General features: G+C 43.7%; 1 protein-coding gene across 2 annotated transcripts; it reads right to left on the minus strand.

The window, feature by feature from the left end:
* Positions 2,426 to 9,688, minus strand: LGALSL (galectin like). Of its 2 annotated transcripts, none has more exons than XM_003481202.4 (5): positions 9,183 to 9,688; positions 8,353 to 8,424; positions 8,127 to 8,215; positions 7,284 to 7,461; positions 2,426 to 5,585 (listed from the first exon to the last, which is right to left on the minus strand). In XM_003481202.4, the coding sequence occupies exons 1-5, from the start codon at positions 9,216 to 9,218 to the stop codon at positions 5,442 to 5,444; spliced, it is 519 nt and encodes a 172-aa protein (XP_003481250.1). In that variant the 5' UTR covers positions 9,219 to 9,688; the 3' UTR covers positions 2,426 to 5,441. The 2 variants fall into 2 exon arrangements, with proteins under 2 accessions (XP_003481250.1, XP_013851559.1); XM_013996105.2 differs by lacking the exon at positions 9,183 to 9,688 and adding an exon at positions 8,938 to 9,132.

Consider the following 10,296-nt stretch of genomic DNA (forward strand, 5'->3'; position numbering starts at 1 on the left):
CATGCTGGTTTCTTAACCTGCTGAGAGCTACATCGAGAACTCTGAGATGCCCGTGTTGAGATGAAGTTTTCACAGAAAGATATCCACAGATTAGAATCTCAAAGCCTGGTACAGTTCAATAGTTTGATTCAGTGAATGTTTATGGAATTTCCAAAGGCAGAGGTGCTTAATTTGGGATCACAAATAATACCACCCAGGGTGTTTCTTAAAAATGCAAACTCCAGATCTCCGTGTTTGGAGATCTATTGAAACATAATTTCCTGAGGTGAGACTAGATTTCTGCCCTGTGAGGAGGATTTCTGGGTGATTCTTAAGCACATGAAAGTTTAAAAGCACTGGAGGATGGTACGTATGTACTATGGACAATTACTCAGCCATAAAAACGATGAAATAATGCCATTTGCAGCAACAAGGATGGATCTAGAGATTTTCATAGTAGATGAACCAAGTCAGACAATGAAAGACAAATATCGTATGATATCACCTATATGTAGAATCTAAAAAAATAATACAAATGAAAGTATTGACAAAACAGAAACAGACTGGAGTTCCTGTCTTGGCTCAGTGGTTAACAAACCCAACAAGCATCTGTGAGGATTCGGGTTTGATTGCTGGCCTCGCTCAATTCTGCTAATAAAATCCTTGGCGTTCCCATCGTGGCACAGAAGTTAATGACTAACGACTAGGAACCATGAGGCAGCAGGTTCAATCCTTGGCCTTGCTTAGTGGGTTAAGTATCCAGTGCTGTCGTGAGCTGTGGTGTAGGTCACAGTGCGGCTCAGATCCTGTGTTGCTGTGGCTAAGGTGTAGCAGCTATAGATCCAATTTGTCCCCTAGTTTGAGAACCTCCACATGCCGTAGGTGCAGCCCTAAAAAGACAAAAGAAAAAAACAGAAACAGACTCACAGACTTTGAAAACAAATTAATGGTTACCAAAAGGGAAAGGGGAGGGGAGGGATGGATTGGGGGTTTGGGATTGGCGTATGTACGCTATTGTATATGGAATAGATGGTCAATGGGGACCTGCTGTTTGGCATAGGGAACTCTACCTAATATTCTCTAATAACCTATATGGGAAAAGAATCTGAAAAAGAATGGCTATGTATATATGTATAACTGAATCACTTTAATATATAGCAGAAATTAACACAACATTGCAATCAGCCATGGTTCAATAAAACTCTTAAAAATGAAAAATAAATAAATAAAAGCACAAGTTACCTTAGCCTGTTTTACTCATTGATGTATTCAAGTGCCTAGAACAGCAATTGGCACAGCTCAAAAGGTACCTGCTGAATGAATGAAGATTCAGTGTTTGTGGCACTCTGGGGCTCCAGTTAAAAATATCTTTCAGACTAATTCAAAATGCCATCATAGAACAAGTATAAGGTCATATCCTACATGGGACTTTCCTATCAAGGCTGGGGTCAGAGGAAGCTCTACCTCTCCTCAACAGCCTCAGCAAATTGTCCCCACCTTAACAGGCCTCTCTGCTTATACTCACTGCGAAAGCTGTGACAGAGATCAGCCTCACAGATTTGCAAACTTAAAAAATAACAATGAAAAAAAAATAAAGTGATTTATAAAACCAACAAAACACAAGTAGGATTAAATATCTTGCATGTGAGTAAATTATCTCTGCTAAACCACCCCTAACTGAAGCTGGGCAAACTTCTATAACCCATAGTTTTATTGTAGCTAAAACAGCAGAGATCAAATTTCCTTCTTAATCATTCGAATCACAGGAAAGAGAAAGCAAGAGAAATGCAGTCTTTTTTTTTTTTTTTTTTTTGTAAATACACGGTGGTAATGAGACTATATTAAAGACATACTAGGAAGCCACTGCATCCTTAGTAGGTGAATGAATAAATAAACTGGCATATCTATACAAAGAAATGCTACTCAGCCATAAAAAGGAGAAACTGGATACACACAATATGCATCTCAAATGCATTTTGCAAGAAGTCAATCTGAAAGGATTCTTTTTATATGACATTCAGGAAAAGGCAAAACTATAGGGAGGGGGTATTGGTCAGTGGTTTCCTGATTAGGGTTAAAACTGGGGGACAAGTTTAACTAAAAAAAGGTAGTACAAGGGAATTTAAGGGGGGAATGGAACAGTTCTGCATCTTGATTAAGGTGACTGTTATCTGGATCTATGCATGTGTTAGAACTCATAAAATTGCCCACCAAGAAAAAGGTGAATTTACTGAATGCAAATTATATTTTCAAAGAATCCATTGCACACACATGAACTCATCAATGTCTGAAGGCCCCTAGATACTTCCCTCCCCTTGATTAGTTTATCAGTGTGGGCAATACACAAACAAGTGGCCTTGGAGTATGTGTCAGTGTGAGAGAGGGCTACTCTACCATATGGTCCACGCTAAGTACATCACACTGGCTGCCAAATTATTATAAATTGCAAACTGTTTTGTAGAAAATTCCTTTATTATAGTGCAAATAACTTTCAGCAGTGACATAGTAATGTAAGAACAAACTTAGCAACATTTTACACCACGCAGTAAATAAGAAAGTGTTTCTTTGAAAATATGTTATAATAGGAACATTATTTCTACATTAATAATGTAGCCGGAAAATGCCAAGGCTGTTTCTCTCAAGGCAACAGGGATCCCTCCCTCTTTTTGGATATTTTCTTTTTAATACAAATGAATGGATTTGCCATTTTAACAAATTACCAACAATTCTAAGAATGATCTCTTAGGTTCTGAACTAAGGTTGGCATGGTTTGAAACGGGGTTTCAAATTAAAAAAATATTTTTAAGACAATTATATTGGACAGAAAGTAGAAGTCACTTCTATCAACTTTTAAGAAGATATATACATTCATTCCAATTTTGATGCAGAAATGAACAGATTGTCTAAAGCCTATTATTCCCCCAGAGCCTGATTGTTCTTTATATTCCTTGGTTTTGGTCATATTGCAAAATTAGGGCTCTGGTCAGAAATAACACCTTACATACCCAAATGCTTTTCTGTGAAGCTTAAAATTGCACTTTCCATCCTGAATTCCCACCTTAGACATCACACGCTGATGAGAGGATGTGACTATTGTTTCCAGTTTACAGCTAACCATTAATACAGCTGGATTAGCCCCCTGCTTGTTTAACTATACCTGAATCAAACCATCACATCCTTTAGATCAATTCCAACAGGGTTAACCAAGAGGTTCCCTCTGACCTCATAGAGAAATGAAGGGTTAACTGTGTAAGCTGTTACACTAAGCTGCCTAACCGCTTGGCTGCTAACCAGTTAGCTGATAGGTAGAGAGAACAGTTTCAATTCAAAACAGTTACACTCCCAGCTCCTCTAGTTTCTGCTGAATTATGCAGTGGGTGGGAAGGGATGGCCACTCAAAGGAAACATCCTGTGGGGGTCTTCCACCACAAGGAGAAGCAAATCTACAAATACATTTCAGGGTCTCTTCCAAGTCTCTCTACGAACACTCCTCAAAATCTAGTGGCTCTACAAGTTCACTGCAGGCCCCCAAATACCTAGAGCCACAGAACAGCCCTCCTGCCTGAATATGGCTGGTTAAGTCAGATGGTACATAAAGCTTGTCAATGCTCAGCCAGTCTTATTGGATAAAGCATCTTCTTATATAACACAACGGAACTGTGCTAAACAGTTTCAAAGTTGAGAAAAATCCAAATATAACACCTATAAAAAATTCACAATTTTAGTTTGCTTGCTTTTTTTAGACTTTGGTACTGAAACACTGTCTACATTCTCAACACGTGAAAATGACGTGGCCACTTCAGTGCCTCTGCATGTTGTGTAAAAAAACTCAAAAGCAAAGCAGGACAAGGACGTGTCATAACAAGACGCAGAATGCTGTACAAACAAAACCTAAATTATATATAAACACACTCCTACCCCAGCACCCCTTCTTCCCCTCGCTAGCTGACCAAAGCAATGCCAAGGGTCCTTCTCTCCAGGGCCAATGCAGTTTGTAAAATCCAGCACCCAGGACTGCAACCATGCCTCGCCTTGTACTGATATTTATAGCACTGCAGGCTTCTCCTGGAGACTCCCTGCTGTCTAATCAGTTCCAAGTATAGGGAAACTCCTACAGCTTAATTGGAAGCATTCACACTATTGGCTGGACTCAAAGGCCTGGAGTCCAGGGATTTAAACTTTCAGATAAACTAACTGGATCATTTCCTGATTCTGATCCCAGTCTTATGCTAACATCTCAGCAAAGCCAACACAGTAGGAAGCATCCTCTACTCTGAAGCGCCAAAGGCATTGCTTAGGGATGCTGGGAAGGGTCACATAATAAAAGCGATAGAATGAACTAACAGCTTAAGTTGATGTAAATTATTTCCAAGTATGTTATTTGGGGCCATTTGCTTCTGCTTTCCACTGCATTCCAGGATCATTTTCATACTATACTTTTAAAAGTTTATATAATAGTCATTTAAAAAACTGTCTATGCAATCGCCTCTTACATGTTTTCAATTAGCTTAATAACAACTTAATGAGCTATTAGGTAGATCTAGAGAAAAGTAGTTAATTAGTCTTAAGGAAGCCAATACTGTGCTAATTCACAGTAAGGAGAAAAAGCAATGTAAATAGAATATTACAGAATCATCAATAACTTGAAAAGCAGTCTTATCAAAACGTTGCAAAGTTTTCCCAAATGCACTTACAGCAATTTATATCAAGAGATTTTAAGTTTGGGGTATGGAGGATAAGACTCAACTCTTTAAGGTAGATATTCACTTTTTTTCATGATTGTAATACATAATTTTCCCCTTCAAATCTAAGATAATTGTACATTCAAAAGTTCATAGCTTGCTGTTCTTGAGACATTAATCATTCTCTAATACATACACTGAATAGAAATAAATAACTACAAGAAAGCTTTAAAAATCTGAATTAACATTATGCAGTGCAAAAAAAAAAAAAAAAAACAACACAAAAAAACCCACCAAACCTTCAACAACCTACATTCTATGTTAAATACCCTGACTAATAAAATGTTGGTTGTGCTACACAATTCCACTTCAGTGCAGAAATGAGTTGATCTCGGTGTACCGTCTTTGTTGTTGTTGTATTAAGTCTTTAACACTTTTGCTCTAAACATCACCTTGCTTTGAATAGATGAATAACTTACTACCAAATCCCAAATCATCCCAAATCCATTTCAGTTTAGACTGAATAAAATCCAGCACAAGTGTATTATTTTGTTCTGGGAATAATGGCTCGGTGTCTTTGTTCTGACAGCTTCCAAAGGGCAAACCACTGTTGAAGTCATTTGGAGTTTAGACTGCACAAAAAGAAGCAACAGTGAGGCTTGCCTTTTCATTTTTGTCTTTTTTTTTAAGTCTTCAGATCTTGCTGGGACAATTCTTCCAGACAAACAGTCAAGACAGTTGTGGCACCTGATGCTATGTGAAACGGATGTGGTTTAAACATCAGCCAAGTTTAGTGATCTGGAGGTCCCCGTTTATCTTTATTGTGTCGATTGCAGATAATGTTTGAATGCGGTGGTAAAAATCAAAAAGTTGGTGTCCATCCACAAACACTCTGAAACGTGGGTGTTCACAAAGAATTTCCACCTGGAAGTAACAAAATAATAACCTCAGATCACAATTTCAACGAATCCTGCTGGGGAAAACAGACAGTACCTCATTTTAGAGAAAGGCAAGATCTTTAGTGGTTCTTTACTGGGATGCACTGGGATCAGACAGATGGCCTGTAAGAACACAGATTGCTGGGCTCCGCCCCCTTCCCCCAATTTTCCATTTAGTAGGCCTGCTTTTCCCCCAACTCCAAGGGGATGCTAGTGTTGCAAGGATGAGGGACACACTTTGTAAACCACTGCTCTACGCTACTCAAGGTCCTTTGAAGATTTAAAATGACCTTAACACTTCTCGCTTCTCCCTGCATTCCACAAAGTGATGTAATGTGGCAGAGGTTTATTCATGTGACACTTAATGCCTCCACTCTCACTCCCTGAACAATTCTATCCCACCTTCAGAGAAGCCCCTCGCTGGTACCCATTAGTAGCATGTAATAACAGGTATTCCAACATGATAAACACTAAAGCAAAGAGAAGGTTACACAGTAATTACCATTGGATCAAGGATGTGTAATTAAAAAGGCTTTCTTAAGCCAAACAGAAATACTGATTCCGTACAGTAAAACCTTTTTCTTCCTCTTTTAAGTAACTCACCATAGAGTTTAATCGCTGGTTCTATGCTATGTATTTACTAAAAGCATTTGTATTCATCACACAAAGAAAAACTCCATATGTGATATTAGTCACATTTAATTCATATTATTACTAAAATTATATCACCAAGAAGGGCTGATTTCATTTCAGTTTTGTTGTTGGAGCATTATTTCTCTTGGCAGAAGCTCTAGCTACTCATACTCATGAGCTGTGCATTAAAATTCACCAATAAGAAACTGTCACATGGAGTTCTCTTATAGCACAGCAGGTTAAGGATCCAGTGTTGATGGAACTTTTAAATGAGTGTCATTATTATGATGTGTATTAAGAAGGTGTAATGCAGACACTTCATTACCAGGTCTGACATGTCAGTAAATTTTTTCCTAACATGTTACTGATTTGCATCTCTTACTTGGCCTTGTCCTCTATAGAGGAAGGTGCTGCTACTGCTGCTTGATTGGGATGGAAGTTTGGGCTGCACTTCCTGCATGATAGAGGGGACCAAATCTATACTCATCGAGGCCCAAAGGAGGGAATGTGTCTGCCACACAGTCTGTGACAAAGAAATACACTGAGACCACTTAACCCAAAGTGGGAAACGAAGACAGGGCCAGTCCTCATTAGCAAAAGGAAGAAGAGAAAATAAAATGATAATCACTATATTCTTAAAAAGATGTAACTGATATGGTTTGGTGCTACTTAAAAGGTTAAGAAAAAATGAGAAAAACTCTAAATACTTAAAAATATTTATTAATCAAACAGGTATTTCAGGGCAGGTATCTATTATATGCCTAGTGCTATGATGAATAGTACATAGAAAAGTATTTATTCTTAGCAATCAAGACATGAAAATATGGGTTTATTTACATGTATTGGCTAAATAGGGCCAAGGTCTACTATTAATTTTTAATTTGTATTGGCAACCAGCACTCTATTGATTGCTTTTCTTTTTTTCATTATCAGGTGACAAATATCCTGGACACACAAAAAATTCTGGCTGTTTAAAGCATTCTTGGCAGACCCTAGATGAGAACATCACCATCCTGCCAAAGGCTGGAGCTGAAGCACTCGAGGTACTCACCCTGAATGGCTGGTCTGGGATGAATGGGAAGTAGGGGATGGCTGACTGCTCTTCACCTCTTTCCCCAGATATACAAGAATTTCTGAGCAGCTGTCGGTCTGTGAACACAGCTTTAAGTTCAATTGCCACATCGGCGGGAGGATCTTCCGAGTCACCACAGGTCAAGCTGATGGCAAAGCTGGAAAGAAAATCATCTCATTTATTCATGGTTGAATAGAAAGACATTTAACAAAGACCTAGGCTCCCAATCCTTTCTTCTTCTCTGGATTTGTCAGCTTTTAATGGGCCACTACTCTTCACATGGGAGGTTAGACTATGGAGCAGTAGGATTACAACAAACTGGTTTATTTTGTTACCTAGCAGAGGCCCTGGTGAAAACTTCCCTGAAGATGAAAATAATTAACTGTAGACATTTCAGATACCCCAAACCCACACATCTGTGTCTTAATCCATTTCAAAGTCTCAAATTGAGCCCAATAACCTGACCAGGGGAAATACTATCTTGTAAAGTTTGGTTCTCATTTATATTGATAGTTCTTACTCCAAACACCATCCTTTAAAAAATGTAAAAAAAAAAAAAAAAAAAAATCCTTCGGGCTCTCTAAGGGTCAAAGAGAAAATGATGTGGGCCTATATTTATAATCTCTGATATAAATAGCTGTCTAGAGAAATGATGGCTGGGATTCATACACATTCTTTTCATGGGAACATAGCACTTTCTTGGCACTTCCAACTAGCAACACTGGCCGCAAGGGGAAGAAGAGGAGACAGAGTAAACCACAACAGGAATGGGTAAGACCTGGTGACCCTCTGATAGATCTAGGTGACAAGAACTTGTCTTACCTCTCCGGGTTGAGGTCTACGATGCCCATCACTAACACCTTCTTGCCTGGTCTCATGCCACCTTTAATGTGCCCACAAAATGGCACGATCTGCAAAGGAGAAAGTTTACAGCCTGTTAGGGAAGAGCCAAGCCCTCAGATTCTGAGGACCTGACCCATTAGAAAACGCAGTTAGAAAGAAGAGGGTACAGGCAGGCAGACACAGAGCGCAGAACAAAATCATTTACCAATCGTGGGAAGTACACGTCGGCTTGAACTGGAGAGCCCAAGGAGTTGTTTAAATGCCCATCGTCTAGTTTCTAAAAATAGAAGCAAACAGATTGGCTTTCTAAAGGCCTTTGGGGAGGGGGTTGGGGGGCGGGGAAGAACCTACACAAATCCGGCGGAATCCAGCAGCCCTGCACAGAAAGCAGGCAGTATCTGCAGATGCTGCCACCTCACAGTCCACTGAAAAACCGCATAACCCCCCAGAACAAAACCCGTCCTTTCCACCAGGTAGCTAAGCCTCTGACGATCCCCAGACCCTTCCAATCTAGATCAAAATCAAGGTCGAGGCCCACTGGGGAGCCAGTGCCCGGCGCCGGAACAAGGCAGGTCCCTCTCCAACAGCAAACGCCCCTAGAAAAGCGGTCGCCCAGGCCTGTCCTCCGGGACGTGGCTGGAGTGCAGTGGCCGCGCTCAACTTCTCTCGCGAGCCCTCGGCGCGGACCCATTTCCAAGGGGGAATCCCCGGGACGTCGGCGGCGGACGCGGGGCGCACGTCCCGGACACAATCACACAGGCGCACACTCACACGTGCAACGTGCACACACCTGGCCGGCGGCTGCACGGCGCAAAGGGGTATGGCGGTCACCCCTATCCCGCGGGCCGCCCCCACACATCTCCCCTCAGCCAGGGCCCTTCGACCGGGCTACCCCTCCGGCCGCACACCGCGCACAGCCCGCTCCCGCTACCAGGTACTGGGGCGCCTTTCCACGCGGGGGGCGCGGGGCAGGGCCTCGGCTCGGCGGGAGCCGGCGGCCTGGCCGTGCGGGCCGCTGGAGGGGGGCGCACTCACCACCACAGCATCGCTGTCGGCCACCGACCCCGCCATCTTCTCGCGCAGCGCGGCGGGGAGCACGGCTGGCGGCCCGGCGGCAGGGGACGTGGGACGCAGCGCGCGGGCGGGGATCCCGGGGCGGTCCTGCACCGGGCGGGAACGCGGGTCCGAGGCTGGCTCAGGCGCGCGCACACACGCGGGCACGCGCGCGCGCGCACCAGGGGCCCCGGCGCCGACCCGGCCGGTGGGGCCGGGGAGAAGGGGAGGAGGCGGGGGAGGTGCCGCGGGCCGGCAGGTCTGAGGTGGCCGCAGCCGCCGGCGTCCGGACAGCGCTGCCGAGTCGAGGCTGCTGGCTTCTTCAGGGTGCTGCTGCCGCCGGTTGAGGAAAAAGGTGGCGAGGGCCGCGCCTTGCCGGCCCTGGGCAGCATTTAAAGGCCGCCGAGGCCCGGCTTGGGAACCGGGAACAGGGCGGGGACCCGGCTGGGCTGCTGCGGCTTGCTCAGCTTGCCCTACCCCTCGGCCATTGGACAGTGGCAGGAGGCTGGGGCGGGAGGGACGGGCCTGTCGGGCTCGGGGCGTGAGTACGGGCGGCCGCCCGGTCGGCCCTCTCCCTCGGCAGGGTGGGTGGGGCTGGGGCACGGGGAAGTGAAGGCCTGAGCCTGCCAGGTGACAGGTGCTTGTGACATCCCGCCCCTCCGCTCCATCCTTCTCCGGCCACGTCTCGGAGCAGGTGGGACTGTGGAGACCGAGGTCAGCAGAAGATTGGGAGTGCAGATGGTATTCCAGAGCTCAAGATTTCTTTCAGAGAATTCCCACAAAGTACGAGGAAAGATTCATTGGGCTTTCTGGGGTAGAAAGATAATGAAAGGTCTCTGAGCTTTGCAAAAATAAATATTTGACCTAAAAGCAAGAGGTAGAGAGAATTCACAAGTGGGACTTTTATATTACAGAAGATTAGGTACAGAAGACTCCACCCCCCGCCCCGCCCCCATGGAAGAATGGGCAAGTCTGGGGCTACCTGGAAGCTCTCTCATGCAGGGGTCTGGCTAGTCTTAACAAGTTGAATCCGTCAGAGTGACTGCCCTCAGAAAGCCTCCATTAGACCGTTTTGTTGTTGTTGTTTTCTTGGTTT

The sequence above is a fragment of the Sus scrofa genome, chromosome 3, assembly GCF_000003025.6.
Source record: "Sus scrofa isolate TJ Tabasco breed Duroc chromosome 3, Sscrofa11.1, whole genome shotgun sequence".
Taxonomy (NCBI): domain Eukaryota; kingdom Metazoa; phylum Chordata; class Mammalia; order Artiodactyla; family Suidae; genus Sus; species Sus scrofa.

Coding starts and splice junctions, on each gene's coding strand:
- LGALSL (XM_013996105.2), bottom strand. CDS start 9,006: ATGTGTGGGGGCGGCCCGCGGGATAGGGGTGACCGCCATACCCCTTTG. Junction 8,425..8,937: donor GCCGTGCAGCCGCCGGCCAG/GTGTGTGCACGT, acceptor TTCTATTTTTAG/AAACTAGACGATGGGCATTT. Junction 5,586..7,283: donor TCCCAGACCAGCCATTCAGG/GTGAGTACCTCG, acceptor TGTTACTTCCAG/GTGGAAATTCTTTGTGAACA.